This window comes from Corvus moneduloides, chromosome 8 (assembly GCF_009650955.1).
Source record: "Corvus moneduloides isolate bCorMon1 chromosome 8, bCorMon1.pri, whole genome shotgun sequence".
NCBI lineage: Eukaryota > Metazoa > Chordata > Aves > Passeriformes > Corvidae > Corvus > Corvus moneduloides.
Genome location: NC_045483.1, coordinates 16,995,354 through 17,018,248, shown reverse-complemented (window position 1 = coordinate 17,018,248; position 22,895 = coordinate 16,995,354). Strand labels below are relative to the sequence as shown.

General features: G+C 36.6%; 1 protein-coding gene across 3 annotated transcripts in view; it reads right to left on the bottom strand.

Annotated features, from left to right (window-relative positions):
* Window positions 1-7,946: 7,946 nt before the first annotated feature.
* HTR7 (5-hydroxytryptamine receptor 7) overlaps window positions 7,947-22,895 on the bottom strand; it is a 30,225-nt gene continuing 15,276 nt past the window's right edge. The window contains exons 2-3 of one of the 3 annotated variants that reach the window (XR_004241497.1): window positions 12,383-15,557; window positions 7,947-8,553 (exon numbers count right to left, since the gene is read on the bottom strand). Coding sequence is in view for 1 of the 3 variants with exons in the window: in XM_032115938.1 (XP_031971829.1) it covers window positions 8,517-8,553; window positions 14,811-15,557 (784 nt within the window). In the remaining 2 variants the exon portion in view is untranslated. The remainder of the gene's footprint in view (window positions 8,554-12,382; window positions 15,558-22,895) is intronic. The other 2 variants (XR_004241498.1, XM_032115938.1) reach the window with 2 other exon arrangements.

Here is a 22,895-nt window from a genome sequence, read left to right as displayed (position 1 = left end):
AAAGACTTAAAATAAATTTATCTGCAAATCTATATATGTGAATAATTTCTAATTAATGAGAACTACTCCTTTTCAAAGACAGGAGGAAGCACAAACATGAAGACCAAAACTGATCTGTTAACTCTAGATTTATTGTTTGCTGGCTTAAATCTTGAGCAAAAAGACCATTTAAGAATTTCAGTTCACCAGTATTGCACAACAGCTAAAAACTGGTCTAGCTGCTGATTTTTAGACTAATTTTAAAGAGAAAGTGAACTTACAAAAGCATAATTTTTTTTATGTGCTGAATCATCACCATGGAAGAGCAAGAAAGCATAGGAAGAGAAACTTTTCTGACCTTTGTGACCTTTCAGTAAGCATACACTAAAACTTACTATCAGGTGACTTGGTGTACGAGGATACAGGGATGCAGAGAGATGCATCCAGACTCAACTATGCAACCCACAGGATGTTTTATTAATCACAGGCCCATCAACTTGAGCTAGTTGTGTGCTGGGAGAAAACCCATAATAAAAACAAAAAGTATGATCTGTCTTCTCTTCCTATAGGGAAAAAATTAATCCTCCATCTTCTAATGCACAACAACTGGAAAAAATTTGCTTCATGGGCCCACGTGGATCCAAATTAGCCAGCCAGCACTGATCTTTGCATGGTACAGCAAGAGACAGAGCTGCTTGTTTCCACTATAATCCACAAAGGGTCAATGTTTTCCAGCTCCTTTCAAAGCCTTTGCTAGCCAAGAAGTAAAATCTGTACTACAAATTAAAAAGGTTGAAATATTATCAAATGTCAGTTGGAGGACAGAGATACCTATATGAGTTTGTATCCCAAGTAATCTCAGGACCATTTTCTCCAATAAAGGCTTAATCTTTCTCTGTGTTTTATCAGAACTAGTCAGTCTTTTCTACTACTTTGTTCACTAAATCACAGTTTAGGCTCTACAGACTGTAACGTGAAGATAAGAGCTTGAAGTCCAAATGGAAAAGGACTTATCTATGTGAGCTGCAGTTTATGGAACTATAGCAGATAAAGGGAGATGTATTTTTGGACCTCATTCAGGTTATTTTTCTTCTGCAATCTGCTGTGCTGCTTAACCAGTGAATTAGGTAGGCCAATTCATGGAAATTGAGAAAATTATAATCTGTTTACCATCTCTTCTAGGTGCTAATTTTAAAAACAACATTTTTTTGCCCTGTCAATTATCTGGGACAGTTCTAAAGGGAGCATTATAAAGACTAGAATGTTCCTTTGTGGCAACAGAACAATTTTGAATAACATTTTAAAACTTGCTTTGATAAAAAAGCTTTTATGCTCAACAGTCTGAAGATCTTTCACTCAGAAAAGTCATATTGGAGCAAAAGACTGAGACCATACATTATAAAAGTCATGTTAAATTCTCTGGTTTTCAAGGTTGCCTTTTGATTTTTTTTTTTTTTTTTTTTTTTTTTTGAGTTTTACATAGGCTTCCCCTGCCAAATCCAAGCTTATAGCAGGTAAAATATTCATTTATTAGATGCAACAGGTACGTTTTTAGCTTCAGTTGTGAAAGTGGAAGTATTTCTGCTATCTAAACTTTTGTGGATATCTAGGAATCAGGGATAAATTCACTTGGACAAATCCAAATAACAGAGCTTGCCCAATTTCTCACAAATTCCAACTGCTGCGTGTCAGGATGTCAAATATTCTTCATAAGGCCTCACTGAAGCAGGTAGTACCACATCAATATGTTATGGCTGAAGAAGTGCCTCTGGTCTGAAGCCCTCCCTAGGAGAGCAGTAAGTTATATTTTTCATGTTGTGCTTAATGATTCTGTAGGATGATGTAAAGCACATCTGGACAATGGTAAACTTGAGTTCTGCTTTCTGCTCCCGGAATTTTATCAACAACTTTGACTGTACTTCTACAAAATATTCACTGGATAAAGAACTTCCTAAATGTAAATTAACAACTGAAGTAGTAGGCTATGGAGTCATGTATTCCTTTGGCTCCATTTTGGCCTGATTAATATATTGAACTGCTTTCTGCAAAGGCTCTTCCCCAGAAGGGCCAGACAGTGCTTCTGTCACTTGGAAGAGAGTGCTAATACACTCACTCTCTGAGTAAGGGGTTGTGGGTTTGATGTCAGCCTTGATCATGGGTTTCCATGTGCTGAGTAACTGATCTGACAACCTTGTAAGAAACATAGATACTGCCACAACCATCTCCAAAAGGAGGTGACCAGCGACATGCAGAGGTCTGGTTCTGCTGGATGCACAGTCCATGTTCCCAGGCTGTGTTGGATTGGCAACCTGGACAGATGATCATCTGGTCATATGGGCTGGCTCTGGCTCTGCAGACTTCTGTGCCTTGCAGGAGCTTACCGAGAACAGAGAAGGGGTGGTTTAGATGTGTCCATGGCAGCTAGGTAATGTATTATTGGATCACAATTCCAGAAATATTTCATTCAATCCCACAAAAATTTTGCCTCAGGGTAATTTTTATTAGATACACCGTATTTCTGCTCAAAAATTACTATTTTTTGTTCATATACGAATCAAAACAAGAGCTTTTTTTCCCTTTGTTATCACATTCAAATTTGAAAGCAAGCTTTTCCAGCATGGAAGCTCTTAGTGATTTGAAACAGGCAGCAGCTTTTCTACAGTTTTTTTCTTTGCTTGCTTCTTGCTTTTGCTGTCCTTTTCAAGAAAATGATCACTCACCATATCTTTATCCTCATAATGTTTCAAATGAGAGATAAGCTTTTTGTTGGGGGTTTCTCTCTAATGAGTCATCTATAATTCATGATAATTAATAAAATAAATATATTTAGTTAATTGCCATCCAGTTGTAAGTTGTTATTAAAATCTCATTTTCTACCATAAATTACTCCTCAGAAATCATATTTTATTCACTTGGTAAATCTGTTGCACTGTTCATAGTGCTATTATACCTGTGACACTGTAATAGCAACAGTGAAAATCAAGTCATCTTTCTGCTGACAGAATAAGAGCAGTAAATGTCAAACTAATGAATATAGAGTGGGCATATGTAAATGGCCTAGGAGAGCAGAGGGGTTCTTAACATTTCTCATTTTAAGCATAGATCAATGTGAGTTTCACCATGTGAAAGACTCTTGCACGGTTCATCTGCACTGGCTGTAACTTGATCAGAAATCATTTTTAAAAGGGCTTCATATTCTTGCTAAAAAATTTAGTCATGTTTAATAGATATCCAGCTTGAAAATAAATCTTACTGAGCTGTTAGTCCCCATCAGTCTGAGCTTTGCGGACAGCTGTGCCCCGTGGTGTGCCCAGGGCTGCCCAGGGCAGGGGATGTGTTGGTGTGTGCCCCATCTCGCCTGGTGCCCAGGCACTCTGCTCCCTTCCCCATGGACATGGAGCAGGGAATGGTACTGGGGAGGAAACCTGCCTTGTGGCATGCTGCCCACATGTACATCTGGATTCAGGCACTGGGAAGTAGCTCTAGACTGAGGACACAGATTTAACCTCCTTGTTTGGTTTGCCTTTGTTCTGGAAAATTGCACATACATGCTCAGTGTCTCAAATACGGCTTTTCTCTGATGTGGTTTCCCATCACGGCTTGTGCTGCTGTTTGTGTCTTTAATCTTTCCTCAATCTGGTAATTGAAACCATGAGAGAAGAAGTTTGCTCAGAACAACTCAGATGGTTACGTGAAAAACTGATTTTTTGAGAGCAGTTTCAAAATACTCTGTCTTCTAAAAATGTCTTCTATGATATGTTGAAAAAAATAATCAAATTATTATCTCTTTCTTACAAATCAAAGAGCATTATTGGCTATTTTTATTCAGCTGGAAATAATTTCTATTTATTTGGCTAAATGTCCAACTTAGATAAGTGATATTTTCAACAAAATAATTCAGATAGGTAGTCAACCATAGGAAAAGATTCTGGCTAAAGAAATAAGCATTGATTCAACAGATTTAAAAATAAGAAAACACTAGCATAAATGAAATATGTTATAAAACACCTGCATATCATTTTCTGAGGATGTCCCAAGATGGATGCCCTCTGTGCATTGAGAAGATCATACTAGACAAGAGGTTAGATGATATAATTCAAGAAATTGGAAAAAATATGCTTTCTAGTTTTAGCAATCTTTTCTGGACCAAAATGCTAATAAAATTTTTGAGCATTCACCCTTCCCTGAAAAGGTTTGAATAGATGAAATCAGCTTTTGTTTAGGAGCAATCAGTCTCGACCTGCTCCGTACGTCCCCTGCTAGTGCCCTTTGTAGCAGCACTTGTGGTGAGCAAACCAAACCCCACTTTCTTCAGGAGAGCCATTAAAAATTTCTCATTCTTTCAGTTCAGTGCTATCCAACAAGTGTAAGTACTTTCTTCAACAATGATTTTAATACAGTAAGGATTTTATATTAGTTGACCTGAAAAAACCCAGACATTTTTGTAGATGAGAATGTCTTCCATGAATCTAAATTAAAATCACTTAAATAAATGGATTCTCTACTTAATGTAGCATTAGTTCAAAGAAAGCACATGACAGAGGGATTAGTATTCAGCAGACTTCTTATTTTATTGTATAAAAGTAATTACCTTTTAAAGACTATCAAAATTAACATTTTAATATTCCTCTGGGGTTATACATTTTAAAAACGTAATATAACTCAGTACCTAATACAGAAGAACCCTATTTCCTTTTCTGCTAAATCAGTCTGCTGTATAAATTTGAATAATTTGCAATGCAAGTGGCAGCAATTCTTTTTATTACAAATAAGACTCATATTACAACAAAAGATACTCAATGTTTTCAGCACAGGCCACTTAGAACTTGAAGAGCTTAACTTCATTAAATTTGTATTTCTTGGTAAGATATTTATGGAAAAGAGTCTCTTTTATTAACCATCTTCATGTTTTACCAGACCTCATGGAGGTAAAATATGTGACCTAAAATAGATTTCCATCTCCATACTCTGGTGAATTTTGCATATTAAAAGTCCTAGCTGGCTGAAATAATAAATAAAATTCACTTTTGTCTGTTAAAATTGAGACCATCTGACTGTTTTCATACTATGTGTAGATATGTTTTTCGTGCTTTCGTGTAATTTCATTTATCAGTGTATGTTATGACAATAAGAAAAACTTTCTTCTTTTATCACCATATTTGTTTTTTGCTTAGGTCTGAAGCAAATTAATCACTTTGTCATATTGATAAAGCTACATAATTTAGCAAGAATTTTACAGTAGAACCAAGGAGACAGCTAGGAAAAGGCTTTAAGATTGTACAATAAAGGAACAGATTAATTTGGGAAAAAAACAGACAGTAAGGGAAGTGCAGGAGAGATTTAATAAAGGTGTAGTAGGCTTGCCCACAAAATATATCAGTGGTCTTTTAACCACAAGAGTATATGGAAAAAAGACAGTCTTGGGTGGATAGTGGAAGATCAAGGGCTATGCAATTTTTTTAGTCATCTACTTTATCAAATGACAATGGTAACTGATAAATGCAGTGGTAACCACTGTAAGGTAGCCCTGCAAAAAAGCAAACTGTTCACTGTGTCATCCCTGAACAGGTTAAGTGACAGAGCCAGAGAGGCATCCTCTGCAGATCCAGCACAGTGATTCTGAGCCTTGTTTCTGGCATCATCCCCTCTGCTGTTGTTATAACCACAGCCTGGGGACTTGGATTATCTCAGTGTGAGCCAGGTCCATGTGCTGCCCTTGTACTGTGGGCTACAGAAACTATTGAAAGCTCAACTCCTTATCCCAATAGGCCATCTCTTCTCCTGACCTCTTTTGATCAACCCTACTTTTTCCCTAATCCTCTAAAATATAGTGTACATTATTTGCTGGTATTGAATATGTACTTAGCCTTGGGTGACTCTCCTAGTTACTGTGTGGCCTTGTGCATTGGTTTAAGAGGTGATAGACCTGACAGCTACAGCAGGAAAAAAAAATAAGCTTCATCTTCTATGGAAAAGTATCAGTATCGTGTAGTTCCTAATGTTCTCTGTGTTATTTATGTGTCTGAAAATTCCTGGGTGAAAAACTCTTCGTGGAAAAAAACAGGTAGAACTGCAACTTTGCAGGTCTGTGATGCCACAACCTATCCTAAAACATCCTCATAATTTCTGTGAGATTCTAGGAATGTAATAGGTAGTTAAATAAATATTTATCAGGTAATAATAGATTCATTACCTTCTTTTTATGAGGCAGAACCACCCTAAAATACAAGGGACATGTGTGTGTGATATATACGTGTATCAGATATATCTGTCTAGAGTTGTAGCTCCCTAGCAGCTAAAATCTCTGACTCTTTTGCCCTCTATTAAGTTCCTCCTAAAATATGCATTTTCTCTTAAGCTTAAAATATTGACATTAAAAACCCTATAAATTTTCATAGAACAATTTCACTGGTAGCTTTTTTTTAATTTGAGTATATTCTTTTAATCCTTTAAAATATTCATATGACATATAATTTTTTCCATTTCAATTCAAGTTAAGGTTTTTGACACAGTATCATGAGCAAGTAAAATGACAGTCTAATTCATCAAAGTAAGATTGGTTTATTGCTTTTGTGAAATGGACATGCAACTGAGACCATAAAGCTTGAAAATGAGTTTCAGAGTATGGCCACTGCCCTTCATTTTAAGGCTTGGGGTTTTTTTAAAAAAGAAACACACACACCCACACCCACCCCCTTTTTTTTTTTTTACTGTTACAGTTATGAACCTATTATCTCCCTTTCTCACCAGGTTCAGTTATAATATTACTTGCCAATGTATTTTTGCCTTCAGCTGAGTTTCTCTGAATGGATTCTCATATAATGCAACCAGAACTGGTCCACTGGCCATTGACAATAACTGTCCCATTTCCTGTTAAGTACTTCAGGCTAACCAAGTAAAAAGCATTTCTGTGACATTCCCTTTGGAAAATAAAGCAAACTGTAAGACTCATTTTGTTTCAAATGCAGAGCTCACAGTGAGTAGTTATATCAGTAAAATACTGAAATGAGCCTTGCTGACCTGGTAAAATGAAAATATGCCACTCTGGTGCTCTCATGTAAGCACAGGTGTTATCCTAGGGTGTCAGGATAGTGTGTAGAAGAAGGATTCTCTGTTCTAGGTTTTACATAGGCTTAACATATAGTTGATTTGCTTCCCATGCTGATCCCTTGCCAATAAGAAATTAATTGGCCTGTTCCGGTACGTCTGCCTCCTTATTTAGGCAGCCACAGTGAACTTTCATATTAATTTAAACAAAGGAAATCAAAGCCCCAGTGGCACATGTAGCCACTGGATGATTTACCAGCAGCATTTTGGTTAAACTGCGGGTAAGGGACTAAGTTATCACAAATCCCACAGCTATGGAAATAAGGCAAGTGCTCATCGAGGTGTACCTTTAGCAAGACAGCCTTTAGGAATGGGATATGCCTCTGCATTGTGCATTCTATAACCACACATAGCTTAGAATCTCAGAAGGGAAAGGAATATGAGAAGCTCAAAAAAAAGGTTAAAAGCTATGTTTAAGGAACTATCCTTTGAATCAATTTTCCCTGGGACAAATGGTCATTAATACTTGCCTACTTAATTTTTATCAAGCCAAAGGGATATGTTTAAATTATAACAAACCATTGGCAGAAATAACACTTCTCAAACACATTTTTAAAAATTATAATTAGTTCTCTCTCTAGCTAGCCAGTAAGACAAAAAGCAAAGTACTATGGAAATTCTCCAGCCTTTTATACTTATTTGAGTTGAAATGACAGGACTTCATAAATTGGCAGGTCATCAAAATTACATTAAAGCAAAGCAATCATATTTGTAAATTAGCCATGGTGTAATACACATGCATTCTAATTCTGTCCCTAAACTTTCGTCACAGCGTAAATGAAAGCAGCTTTTTACAAAAGTTTGGGAGAACCAACCACATGTATGTTAACAAGTAACAGATATTTACTTCATACAACAGAAAGCTTTAAAAAAATTGGGCTTTTATTGTTGTCTTTCTCAATCCTGTTGCAGGTGTACAGCATCTCTTTAGTACAAGCTCTGAAAGCATCCACAGAGACAGCATTGACCTCTTCTTTTAGTACAGCAAAATACATTCAGTAACACTGACAATCCCTGAATAGGAATACCAATGTTAGGATCCATAAATATAGTAAACATATGAATGTTCTTCTACGTAGTTTAAAGTGGTGGAAATCTGTACAACCCTTTATCTTTGAGTTTTAGTGGCATTTTTTTCCCCCACCCTCTGTGTCAAACTTATTGCTGAAATTATTTGGCTTTCTCAGGCAGAAAACTATTTTCATTTGTATATGGCATCACTTTCCTCCATAACAAACAAGATGTGACTACTTCCAACAGAAATGTATTTAATGCAATGTATCAGGCTCATGGAGTATTTTTAGCACATTCCCATCAAAAGAAGATGAAGTACATTTCATAAATCTATCCAACTCTTCCAAAGCCAACTCTTCATTTTTCTTCTTCCTGTTCTGGCTTGGCTTTTTCTGGCTGCTTTGAAGCACATTTGATCATGACTCTTTTTCCCTGGAGAAATCAGGACTTCTCCTGTTTTTAAAAAAGTGGATGAATTAGATGAGAAATATCCTGGAGCAACTAAAAGTTTTGACCAAATATACCACTGAAATAAATGGAAATGTTTCTCAAGAGGCAATTAGATCATTGAGATAATTCTCTAAAATCCTATACAGAGGAGGAAGCTGGGGGAAAGTGGAGCATTCCGGGGGCTTTCAGTCCTTTGTACTCATCATATTTTGGGTTGTTGTGAGCAGTGAGGAAATTCAGTCTGTTTTACACAAACCAGTGGCAAAAGCCCTAAATTCCTTCATTAAATACAGGTGACTTTATTGAGAGCCCTGCATTTGGTCCAGCCTTCCAGCCTCTGGTGGCAGCACAAACCTACACTGCCCATGGAGACCTCACACGTGTGAGAGAGGGAGAAAGGAGACAGAGCAATAATGAAGACTTCTCCCTTGCTTTCATAAAATTGTCTGTAGACAAAGAATTATTGCAAAAATCTTTGCATGTAATACACAAATTCCTGCCTCTCTTCTCAAGCTGGGTGAAGGGGAGAACCACTCTTGTATAGCAAGCAGGCTGAAATGCTGTAACAGAAACATCTGCAAGAATACAAGACAGGTTTTCGGGGCATTCCTCTCCAGTCTTGCAGCAGGGGACTAATTTGTCTTGTTATAGCCTCCCTGTTGAAACTATGGAATTAATCATATCTTTAACTGTATCAGGAGCAGGCATTTTTACAGGCAAACCTGCACTCTCACCTATTTCAAATACTTTATTACATGTAAAAACGTCCTGGCAAAAAATGATCCAAATTGAAGGAAGGCAGGTAATTATATCCAAGTTCAAAACTAGATATAAAGGAGAGATAAAGGTATTTTAAATCCTACGTTTTAGGTAATTGTAGATTTTTTTTAAAGCCAGAATAAAATTCTGGACTTCATATAATTTTCCCTTTAAAATGTTGTTTTTCTCTTTTCTGGGCTGACAAGAGATTATTTCAGAAAGAGAATGCTGATCTTAAAAAAAAATGTTATTATGCAGCATTAACTTTACCTGCATAATACAACTTCTGATTTTTTTTCTTTTAATGACAAGTGAAAGGTCCTTAACATGATTGTCACTTGCATTTACTGCATTCTTTGAAGACAGAAATAAAATTTATGGATTTGTCAGCTTTTGCAACTGTTGGGAAGTAAATGTTCATTTAATTTGCCCAATTTTTTATTTTCCTTGCAACCATCTTCAGGATGGTAGATTTGACTGAGGAATCCCTGCTGTTTTAACTCAGACCTGGTTAGTTTAGCCAAAGATGCAAAGTTGTCTGGGGCAACAGTGAGTTTATCCAGATGCATTCTTTTATATTTTTCCATGCTTTAAACCACAGATTTTTTCAAAAGGGCTGAACTAAGTATACTTCAGTAGCTTGCTGTCTCTTCTCTTGCAAAAGGTAAAAATAAGTGTACTGTAAACACAATTTTCTGGAACTAGCAAGACCACACAACTACTGAATTAATGAAATATTGTTGGTTTTGATTGAGTAGATAGAAAACTAAAAGCAAAATATTTATTCAGTCTGGTATGTTGGTTTATAAAACTGTATGATCTCTTCTGGAAACTTTGATACATTTGAATGCATTTTTTTTTCCTGAAGTAACTTCACTAGCTCTGTGCAAAACCTCACAAATGACAGAAAATATAATTTCAGTCAGTAAAGTCATGAAGTTACACAAATCATCAAAATATTACCCCAACAATCACCATATATTAATATCTTTTAGAAATAGCTCAATGGGGGTTTTTTAGCTTGCAGCAGTGAGAAATGAATCTGGGAATCATAAGCATCTTTTCAGTTTTCAGCAAATAAAAGCCATTCTGTCCTTTTGGAAATTTCACTATGTGAGAAGGTATTCAGGAAAATAGCAGAGCAGCTGAATAGTGAATGTAGGGAATGACAGGCCCGTGTGGCAAAATGTTTACAAAGTGGATGTAGAATATATAATTCTCTTCAAACTCACTCTGAACCCACTCTTTAGAGGCAATAACTACTTAGGAGATTTAAAACCGTGAAGAGGGACCTAAGTTTGTGTTTCCTGCAAATCGTAGAGATTGCTCTTCCAATTCAGTGTTTCTTAGGCTATTTTTAAATTTATTTGCTTTTGTCCTTCTCTTAAAAAAAAAAATCTAATCCTCACACAATCCCTACCTTCTCAGCATTTGAAATAAGAGGTTTCTTCTATTCCAGGATATTAATAATTTTTCATATTAAAACCATTCCCCAAGTCTCTTCATTTTCTCTCTTCTCTCTCTCTGTGTCTTCCTGAGAAATGTTTTAAAAGACAAAAACTATTTCTTAAGAAAACTATGAAGAGGATTTGGTGACTTGTTGATTTTGCACATTTTCTGAGAATAGTATAATTTAAATAGTTTTTTTTCGTGAAGGATTAGAAAAATAATGGTAAGAGTTAATTTAATAGCTGGGGGAAAGCAAAAGGACCAATGGCATTGCTTCCAACACCTTCCAATTCTGTAACTACAGCATCTTGGTCAGGAATCAAAAAATCTAACTCAGAAATGTTCTTCTAATAATGCTGCACTGTTTGGAGCAATGGATGCCTGGAAATTTGTTGTTCTGCCATGAAGCAGGGGCAAAAGTGAATGTATTTTTCTGCATTATTTATAGTATTAATTTGATAAATGATTCTCTTCTTTATGTCTCATTGCAATAGATTTCTTTCCCACTCTTTGGCACACCTTTCTGTAGGCGGTGCTAGCTCTGAACAGAGCATGGAAGACACTGTTTTTCTTTTTACGAAACTGAAATGTGAAGCAATAGATGCACAATAGTAAGATATTACCATCAAGTCACATGTTTTACTACTCCGTTATTTCTGTTACTACCTGGTAAGATTCTTACTAAACAGAGGAGTTTGGCAAGTGCCAATAATGTGTTACAGTATTAGATGTACAGGCTGGTAGGTGGTGGGAGCTGGAAAAAGTGTTAGGAGTGAGGTTTCTGCCACAGACAGTCTCCCTCTAAAAAACAGTGCTAAGCAAGCAGGGGGAGTACAATTCTCACTTTCCCCCTCTTCATTTAGTCAGTGTTATGATGGCCTGCCTGTGCTCTGGCTGGTTCTTGGAGCCTTTCATTACCATTTTTTTCACAACCCCTTCTATCTGATTCACCCTTTTGGCTTTCCTCTAGAAACACGTCAGAACACACAGAACAAGAGTGCAGTCTCTTCTTGAGTTTGATGAAAGCATGTACCAGGCTGCACGTGTTGACATGAGCTTCTCATTCACCCATTCTTTTATCACCCCCTTTTCAGATGTGTAGTGAATTATTTAAGTTTAAAAAATGCTATTTCTGCAGTTAGATGGTGTGATGCAGTTCTATTTATTTATTTATCTTTTTCAAAAGTGAAATGACCTGTTCATGAATGCAAACAATTATTTCCTTCTTGTTCTTATCAAAGCAACGTTCCATTAGACTTCTGTCTGAAAACTTTCTCTTCTTCTCAACTTTTCTTCTCTGTGTGTCTGGGCAATGGGGCATTCTTCTAATCTTCTCAACTTCTTTACTTTTCCCCTCAAATATAGCTCCATCTAAAACCACCTTCCATTTGTCTATATTTTGGTTTGGGTGTATGAAGAAACCTTGTAGTCTTTTTTTTGGTTTTTTGGGGGGGTTTTGTTGGTTGGTTGGTTGTTTTTTGGGGTTTGTTTGTTTGTTTGTTTTGTTTTTCTTTTTTTTCCCAAACATATCCAGAGATCAGCTATAGCTGTTTATCTCCAAAAACTTCAAGGATTAGTATACACACGCCATAACAACTCTTACTCCTTTCTGGGGTCTCATTACCTGAAACAGATGGTAGAGGAAAGCTGGAGTCCTGCAGGATGTTTTCCCAGAGGAAGGCAATTGCTTTTAGTGACAGCTGGGCAAATGTCAAATTCTGATTCACAAGACACATATTTCATTAAAAGAAAGGGAAAAATCTTATTTGGAGGAAACACAGTTTCTCACACTTTCCTGCAGAGTAAAAATGATGAAACTTCTGTCCAGAATTCTAAAATCACCTTCAGAGTTCTATAGTCCCACTTGGGAGTCTTCCCAGATACATCTATTTTTTTATACCCATGTATATCCTTACACAGACAAAAACCTTATAGAAGGCCTTAAAAATTTCTCACTTATGCTGGGAAAAAAATAGAAAAGCTACTCTTGTAAGTAATAAAGAAACAACAATAATTTCATGTTGAATATGGAAAATATGCTTGAGTTAACATGAGCTCTACTCCGTACTCCAGAGCTTGTGGATATTTTGGGCCCAAATCTCTTCTTGGCACTGTGCATAGTATTAAAACATTTAAAAGAAGTAGGACTGTCCCAAATCAATTTGAAACTTCTTTAGAAAACTGTTTTGAAGCTGCGATACATTCTCTTACTCTTACAAAACTATGATTCTCTTCTGAAAATGAGGCCAAAATGTACTTCCTACTGTAGTGTATGAATGCATCTAAAATGACTTAAGCATGTTTCAGTACACATAGCTCAGCACATCAATCCAGGTCTTACCTATGTGCCAGTTAGAGGCTCAAGTGTTTGCAGTTATGTCTGGGTGCTTGGAACAAGGGATCTGGCACAGACTTCTCACTACTTAGCCCAAATTAACATCACTGAACTCATTTAAGTCATTTTGGCTTCATAGTTGAGAAAGCAGGGACAGAAGTTAGCCTAAAGTGTGATTTGATGCTGAGGCAATTTGATAATGAATATGTCTCCTCACTGATGTCCTGATATTTGAAAAAGTAGATCAAGCTCCAAAGCAGTCTTTGTTCACTAATATACCCCCACCCTCTGCTTCAGCTGGAACATGGTGTGCAGTGCAAACTTGGGCCAAAGAACTCATCTTGATCTTATGAGTTGTTCTATTATTATTTTAAGTTATTATAGTAGTATCTTACACAATCACTGCATGTTTTATTAATACATTATTAGTAATAGATTAATATAATCAATATCTTTATTATTAATTTTTAAATAAAATCATTGTTATAATATTTGGGCCTGCTCCACTGAGGGAAGAGATCTGTTAACAAAGTCAGGAGAAGTAGGATCACATACTTGGACAAACTGGAGTGGTGGTAGAAAAAGCTAGAACCAGAAAAACTAAATTATCTTTATTCTTACACAGGGCAAGGCTTTAAATCACTTCAAGCACAAGTGATGATTAAAATTAGCTGTAAGGATAAAGTCCAGATGTCTCTGAAGTCATAAGGTCTTATGTTTATTTTTTCCTTACTGACTTCAGAAGAGAAAGAAATCCCAAAAAGTAGAAGAGCTTTCAAATAGAGAGTAAGAGCTTTCAAACAGACAGTAAATTAACTACTGAAGTGGAATAAGGACTAGCCATACATCAACAGAAATAACTTGAGCACAGACAGTGTCTCCATCCAGATTAGAGAAGTGCTCAGCTGAGAAGGCCAAGAAAATTAAAGAATGAAGAGATGGACAAAGACCAGATAGATCCTGAAATAAACTGTAATCAGACACATTTGTTATGTTAGAAATATAGTACAAGATTACCTGGTGTGATTGGCACAGCAGCACTGCAGCTACCTGCGCTGCATGGCTGCATGCAGCAGTGGATGTTGGTCCATGTGACTTTACTCAAACTCCTATAATCACATTGGAAGTGTAACATATTCTTTCAGTGCCAGAGTTGCTGTGCAAAGGCAACATTAAATTTCACAACGTAGTTCATTTCCAGGCAATCCAATAAATTAATGCTTAATGAACATATGGGGTTCTATAATAAAGAATACTTCTAAGCAATAGAAGATCTTTGATCCAGCTTCTACTTAAATGATTTATTTTTGTAATAACAAAGTGGAAGTAAATGAACTTTTCATCATTCTTAAGTCTTTATTACAGTAAAGAATCTCTAGGACACAAGATGCATCCAACATTCAGACCTACTAAACATTTTTTGGGCCAAACAAACAGGTTAGGCCAACTTTGCTTTTTCCTCACTAACAGTTCAAACATCCTGCACCACATTCCTCTTTTCCTATATTCCTCTTTCACCCAAATTCTTTAGATGGTGGTCTTGTTTTGCCAGGCTGATTAGGACTGGTGGGCTCTACCTTGCTCCCTTCCCTTGATGACTGCATTAACAGAGCTCAAGAAGCCTGGTTCTTCCTACAACTCTTCTTTCGAATCTGTGGGGGAAAAAGCTAATGTGATAAAACAACAAATTATCACAGTAGAGGATGAGCAACCTTACAGAACAAATTCTGGCTTTTCTGCAAGCTTCAGAGCCTCGTGCATCCCTGCGGCTGAGAGCTTGCGGTTGATGTTCCTATATCTGCATTGCAGCAGGTTGCGATAGGTCGTCCTCAGGTCCCGATTGAAGAAGGCATATATAAAAGGGTTAATGAGAGAGTTTGCATAGCCCAGCCATAGAAATGTTCTCTCCACCCAGAGTGGGATACAGCTGCATGCTGTACCACAGATAAAGGGCCTTGCAGTTGAGAGGAGGAAAAAGGGCAGCCAGCAGACTGTGAAAGCCCCAACAATAATCCCAAGGGTGGTAGCAGCTTTCTGTTCTCTTTTAAAGATGGAAATGTTTTTCTTGTCATGCTTTAGGAGTCGTGAAAAATTAGTACATTCTTCAGATTCCTTGTGCAGTTTTACAACTCCATTCACAGAAATCCCTTCTATTTCTTCCAGACGGGGAAAGCCAGTAAACTTGTGTTTAGCAGCACTCCTCCTGGCAGCTTTATAAATCTGATAGTACATGAAAAGCATCACTGACATTGGAATATAAAATGCAACTGCTGTGGAGTAAATGGTGTAGCCAAAGTCTTGACTGATGAGACAAACCTTTTCATCATTTACGTTCTGGGCCCAGCCGAAGAGTGGAGGTATGGTGATAGAGGCAGATAAAAGCCAGACACACAGGATCATTTTGGCCATACACTTCCCATTCTGCCTTACGGGGTACGTAAGAGGTCTTGTTATTCCCAGGTACCTGGAACAATAACACAGAGTTACCACAGAGGGCAGGGGTTAACTGTTAAAAGTTATTTCACGTAGCCTACCCTAAACCAAAACCTTTGGCCAAGTTTTCTGTTTCTTAATTTTCAGTCCTCTCTTTGCATGTATTACTAACTTGTAAATTCAGGTGTCTTTCACATTAAAATTTACAATGTTAGTATTCTATATAAAAGGTCTTTTATTCCAGAAGGAAATCTCCCATTGGCCATAACAATGTGATTTTCATGAATTTGTTCAATCTCCATGCACATAAAGCATATTTCGGCTTTTAAGGAAATTCTGAAGCCTAAATTATGTTTTGCTACCTTATGAAATCTTGGACTATAGAAAAATGCTCATTCCACAAAGCCATCCACTTTTTGTATTGAGTGGATGGTTATAACAAGCAAGCATTCATCTTCACTCTTCTGATGTATTCAACAGTTAGGAAGAGCCCTGCCACTAAGCTGAGATAATTGGGTTGTCTTTCTTTCTTTCATGTTTCAGGAACAACACAAACAACAAACTGCAAACTTATACCAAGAGTAGATTATTTCAGTACTAAAATAATTTTTTTATCATTACTTAATTAGAAAAAAATGTCTATTAAATGTCCAAACTTTTACTGAACAAAATAAAAGTCTATCACAGCTCCAGAAGACCTGGGGAAGAAAACACAGTTTTACAGACAAGAAAAATATTTATAATGGGTCAATTTTTCAATAGAAAAAAAAATTAAGTCTGTTGACAACTTTTATATTTCCTAATTTGTGGTATTTTAAACTAAGTATCTTTTTCTATTTACAGAAGTATTACTATGGCTCTATATAGCTGGGTAAGAATATTCTAGGTTTGAATTTACTCTCAACTATAGAAAATGTCTGTACTTCCTCTCTAACAATGGGAATTTCTCTTAGATGGAATCAGATGCTTTTATTTAGACCTAAGATTTTTAGTTTCAATTTTGGCTTCTGCTCAGCTGGAACTTACCTATGAGTTACTGTTAACTTCTCAAATTGTTCGTTTTCACTTCCTCCAAAAGAATTTTGAGAAAAGCAGTGTGATTTGCTTTGTTACTTGTAAAAGAAATTATTTCAAATCAAGTTTCTGAATAACGTTTTGGTTTCAAGAGCTACCAGGGTTTACTCACATAGTGAAGGTTCTGGAGAGTTACAAATGAGAACTATAGTAATGTAATTAAAAATATTTTTGGGGAGTACGTCTTCTCTGTCTATTCACTTAGCACATCAAATATGAGATTTGCCTGGGTCTGTGGAATGCTGCATTGTTGATTTTACTGCAATGCAGTAAATTATGGCCAATGCTCTTGCTTTATACAAGCACTCAGGTATGCTACAGTGATGGAAGTAAAAGAAACATCATTTAATGATCTGTTCTGATGAGTATCAACAATCCTTCTCAACCGTGACATTGGTTTTATATTGCTATTATGACAAGTGTTACACAAAGGACAGGCTGGTTTATTGTGCCCTATTCTTGACAGGCTGCACAAGTAAATTACAGCAGGCCAGTATTTTGCCAGTCTGCACCTGGAGAGGCCATGAACTAAGAATTCTCATTGGAACTGTCTGGGATCAGAGCAGTGCAATCCATGGACCATGCTGTTAAAAAGGGCTGCTTCTTGTGCCCCTCAGCACCAGCATTAGAACATGGTCACTGGCCCAGCTCCAGCAGCCACAGGCATCATGCAGAGACCATGGAGATTTCTGTTTTACAGCACCATGGCCAAAACCATTTTCACTCCCAAGGAGCCGAGGGTTTTCCAAGGCGCTCCAAGATACAGAAGAGAAGAGTTAGTGCAGTGAAATTTCAGTTTAACTACTTAAAGGATACATCATACTGCTTTAAGCAATGCAATTGCAGCAAGGGTGAGTTATCAGCTGCAGCCTTTCTGGGACAAGAGTGGCCTTACCCTTAAAATTTGTCTAAGAATAGCACAATTTAGGTACAAAACAGTTAAATGCATCCTTTGTGCACAAAGACTTCTTGTCATTTACAATGGGTTGTTTTAAAAAAAATCCTTAAGAAGTTGGTTTGCCTTCCTGAAGTATGCACTTCTCTAGCTATTACCCAACTGGTCACTAAAAATAACACACTTTTGAGGTGAACTTTATTATGTAGCTAAAAAAGTTAAGCTGGATTTCTGCAAAAATCAGATCTGTGGGCTGCATACTCTGCCTACTGATGCATTCTCATGCACCAGAATATAACAAAAAGAATTCATGAAAGCATAAGTATACTGAAAAGAATTTAAATTCATTAGTTTTGCCCTGGCATCACTTTTTTTGGAGAGTATCTTTTCTTCAGAAATGCTATTTGAAATTAAAATACATTAATTAACATAAAAATACACCAGCATCCTTTCTGCCTTATTCATTTTGCTAAATGTAGTATGATAGGGGAAAAGAAGTCAGCAGGCACAAATTAAGGAACGTTATCTTTTAATCTCTCTATACGAAATCCATTACCCTTGAAAACTCATTTGCAATGTCAAAATAATGTAAATCACTACGGTTGCCTAATACACTAGAGAGTGTTCAGGGCTTAATAGACTCATGAACTTCAAAAATATTGTGTCAAATTCAGTAGGAAAATATGCTTTGTAATGCTTAATCTTAAACTAGTACTTTAATAAAAAAATACTAAATGTAAATCAGCTGAAATTAACATATTCAAGTATAAGTAACACCTTGAGGTCTTATTACTGGGAAAGAATGAAGTCAGAGTCCTTAAAAAGCCCATTTCATGTGTCTCAGCTATCCTCCACATGAAAGAAGTGTCTCAGACTTGTTATTCTGAGAGTTGTTTCTTTCACATGCCACAGATGTTCATTTTGATCTTGGTGGAGAAGAAACTGTGCCTCAGTTCTCACTTGTAAAAGAAGGGCAATGCTATTTCGTATTCTTCCTGCTCCAAATTTCTTGACTCTATGGTTCTGCCAGACAGGGCATATCTCCATGTTACACCCAGCTCAGTGAGGTCTGTATCTAGGTTACTCCCCAACAGCAGAGTACTGCCGATGAATAGCCTTTATTTCTTCTAAAGTGGCCCCAGAATTTTCCATTCAGCACTGCCTGATGCTGCATGCAGAACACCGACGTGCAGGATGCTGTACTGTTGGGCAACCCTATGAAAAGGCACAACACACACAGCAGTCACATCCTGCTGCCATTCCAAGGATGCTGGGTGAGTGGAAAACAGTGAGAAGGAAAAATCTGGCACTACTATCTAATGGATACAGCAAAAAAGGATGATGTGAACTTTTTTTCTACTGCGTCACTCGTGGAAAACAGACCCTTGCTTGAAGAGCTCAAAGTAAACAGCAGAGATCAAAATGATGTTAAATGGTGAAGGGCAGAGTAAACTTCTTGTTAAATGAATGTATATAAACACATGAGCATGTCCTGATTCTGGGTTGGTTTCTTATGATTTCTTCAGTGTCCCTTATTCCCCACTGGGGGTTTGGAAACTGGTTTCTTTGTGCAGTCCACACATCGTGTGCCCAGCTCTGGGGAGGAAAAGTTACTGCATGCCATCCTCTTTCTGGAGCTCTGTTCAAACCTGCAAGGGGAGGGGGTAAAGAACTCCCTCCTTTAGTCAGCCATTGTACACAGTTGCCATTTGCCACACACAACGAACACCAACAGTGGAAAAGGTAAATTAACAAATCCTTTCCTTTCTAAAAATCTGATTTCCTGTGACGTAGAATTCTTTCCCAGTATCTCTAAATGGTTAGCATTTAATGACAAGAAATTGTCATAGACAATTTAATGCAAAATCATTATAACTGTATAGGTCTGTTTCTGAGATTATTCAGTTTGTGGGCTTTTTCATTCTGGCTTTTGATACTGATCCATTTCAATGACCACACAGAATACTTTTTATACTGCAGGGCTAAAAAAGTCTCTATTGTCACTTGAACTGTAGATCGGACAGGCAGATGGGTCTAGTCCTCATACCTTTTGAAATATCCAGAAAACAAGTTGAGACTTAACAGCTACATTGACTTCAACAATAGAAAGAAAATAATAACAGGATGGTCCAATATGTGATCATGTGTCCTAACTCTTTCTCTTCTACCCCCATTATATGGCTAAAAGATAAAGAGTAAAAGGTCTTGCCTGACACTGTGAGCAAAGTCATAGAGCAATAGAAAGCCTTACATCTCAAAGAATTAAAATAATTTTGAAGCTTCCTGCCCAACTCAATAATAAATTGAATACACCAGGACATCGGGATCACTTACACCACTTTTGTACTACACGTGTTACTCCTTTGTCTCTGGTCTCCATGTACTTTATAGGCAGATAGAATTCCATTCTAGTTAGTCCACATTCGTTCCTTAGCGTTCACTGACTTGATCTAACAGATTCCAGAGTCAAATTAGATCTTTCACTGTCTGACTGCTTTTATGAAGCAGATTGGACTGCTACAGAACAAAACTAGAACCATTATACTGGAAATTATACAGATGTGTATTACAGCTATTTCTGCCAGGAATCACAACATACTGCTTTATTATCACTTACTATTTGATTAGGAGTTGTGCTTAATATGACGTTCTGTCAGTTCTCCTACTGTTGTATTTTAAGAGTCATAAAACTGCTTTGTTCCAAAGGCACAACAATGCTTACTCCTTCGCTTCTCTCTTTCTTTAGCACAGAAGCTTTCTGTCTTCAATGCACATCTCCATGTACGGATTTCTTTGCAAACCCACAGCTATAGATTCCCTTCCTGTATCTCACCTGAAATAATTACTTATTCTCAAGAATGATGCTGATCTACTGACTTTTCTTCATTGACTATGATTCTCTCATCATCTTTCTTAATGTTTTTCTGTTTGGTTCAGCTCAACATTAAGAGACACGTCGCAAGAAGAGGAGCAAAATGTCATTCCTCAAAGCTATCCATCATTCAAAAATATTCTCCCTAGTATATATCTCAATAATTTTTTTCCCTTTCTTTCAAATGTAAATGTAGAAAGTTGAAACAAATACCAAATCCTATATTTCTGTTATGGCTATGTCAAAACACCTAGTAAATACTGTTCTCTTTTCAAAGATGATGTGTTTACACAATGCAAGAGATGCTCTGTCCCTCAGACATCCTTTTAAAGAGAACAAGATATACAAACATACAGATTTACCAGGAAAATACTATTCCTATCACATACTTAAGTAATTGAGACAGAAGTAAAAGAACAGAAACATAAGAAGACCTAAATGGTGAGACATGAGCACTGCAGTGCACAGCTCTGGTGCTATAATGTGACAATTACCTTGCTAATAACTGTACAATAGTACTTGGCCTTTCTGCAATACAGAACTGGCCTCATAATCACATCATGATCACTGCCAGTTTATTGCCTGGGAGGATATTTCAGAGGCAGTAAAATATTTTTCTCCTTAGCAGAAATGAGCAAAGTTACTAATTTCAATGCATATATTAAACATTTCAGAATATGAATTGGGTCACTTTAAAACCTGAACATAAAATGTCATGTAATGGTAGAGTGAGACAGGAGAACTAACATAATCAAAACACTACTCAGTGGAGAGAAAAAGACTGACTAATTTTATGCTCTATCTGGTTAAATGTTGCATCTTTCCTATGCTGTGAATTAGTACACAGGTTATAAAAGTCTTAGCACAGTGGTCAGCTTCCACATCTTAATTGCTAGAAATCCTAGAAAGCTCTACTTTATCCTTCTCAGCTGATGGTGAATGAACAAACATAAAAGATGTTAAATCTATGTTTTTATATCGATTCTTCTAGCTGCTTATGCTTCACACTTCATAAAATTTCAACCTTATTCTTATCATTGAAATGGTGATGTGTTAATTTTTATATTTGGAAGAACGAGAATGAAATACTTGTTTTGCTTTCAGTAAGGTTAACACTCTACATTATTCCCCTTTTTGTTTTTAATTAAATGTATTTTCTTAAATTCTCTTTATAATAGGATCATTTCTACAGCTACAGTGGGTACATATTGAATTTATTCTACATCGTAAATGTTCTGACTTGATTTTTCTTTTTCTCAAAAATCATTGTAGGGGTTTATTTTTGATGAACTCAAGAAGTGTAGGTGTTCCTGGCAGCGGGGGAGGATTAAGTCAATCAAAATTAAATATCTGTTCATTCTAAAGGAATGTAATTTGCATAGTAGAAGATTGCTTTCTCCTCTTTTATATTTCTTTTCATTTCTCTGTACTTTCCTGGGCTTTCTTCCTCTCATATTGTATAACTTTACAGCTTCATATTTTTCATATTTATTTTAGCTCATTTTTCATTCTTTCATTTCACTCATTTTTATTTCACCTTCTTGCTGTCTTATTTCTCGTTCTCTTTTTGCTCTGTATTTTTCCTTCTTTATTTCTGCTTACTAATCTTAGACATCCATCCCATAGATAGGGGAATGCATTCTGTTCTTTTTCTAAGAAATACATGACAACCATATTGTCAGGATATGTGCAACATTTTTCTATTCAACTTCTATTACCTTACTTGTACTTCTGAAACCATATTGCTCTTTACTTTCAGACCTCGGCAAATTTCTTTCACCTGCCCTCACCCTTTGCCTTTCATGTTCACCCTGCATGACTGTCAAAGCATTTATCACCTGTCACATCTTGTTCTCAGCTTCTTGACAAACCAGCTCAGTAGCCTTTCATTTTCCACTGCAAATTATACATTGCTTGGAAAGAAAGGTCCAAACGTGTAGTTGCTGATGTTTACCTTGCAACACAGCCTGAATGCTAGATAATATGTATTTCCTACCTAATATTTTGCAATTACCCTTATAAATATTCTAAATTATAGATTAAATGCTCTTATTAACTCTCTTTGAAGGAAACAGTACCTGTATATTTTCCTTTCTCTACCATAAACAGAGACATTAAGGTAGGAGATATAAGAAGGGAGGTGGATTTCAGCCCATTAATACTTCACCAGCCACCTAGAAACCAGATACATTTGAAAACTGAGAAGGTTTTGGACACAAATTGTTTAGAACTAAGTTGCATTGTGTAATGGAAGAATTACTATTTTTAATTTTTTTCAAAATATCTGAGCTGCAACTTTGTGGGTTTCATCGTCACTAGTTTCCTGTGTACAAGTGTGGTTTGCTTACTGAGTGAAATAGGATTAATTATATACCGAGCTCAAAAGTGCTTTTCACCCCACTTCTTGATAGATAATCTGTAACACTTCAAATGCTCTCCAAATCCAGGCAACTCGCACATAGGAAGAATCATTTTTCTTTACAATGTTCAACAATGTGAAAGGTTGAGGGAAAATAAAAACTCACGCT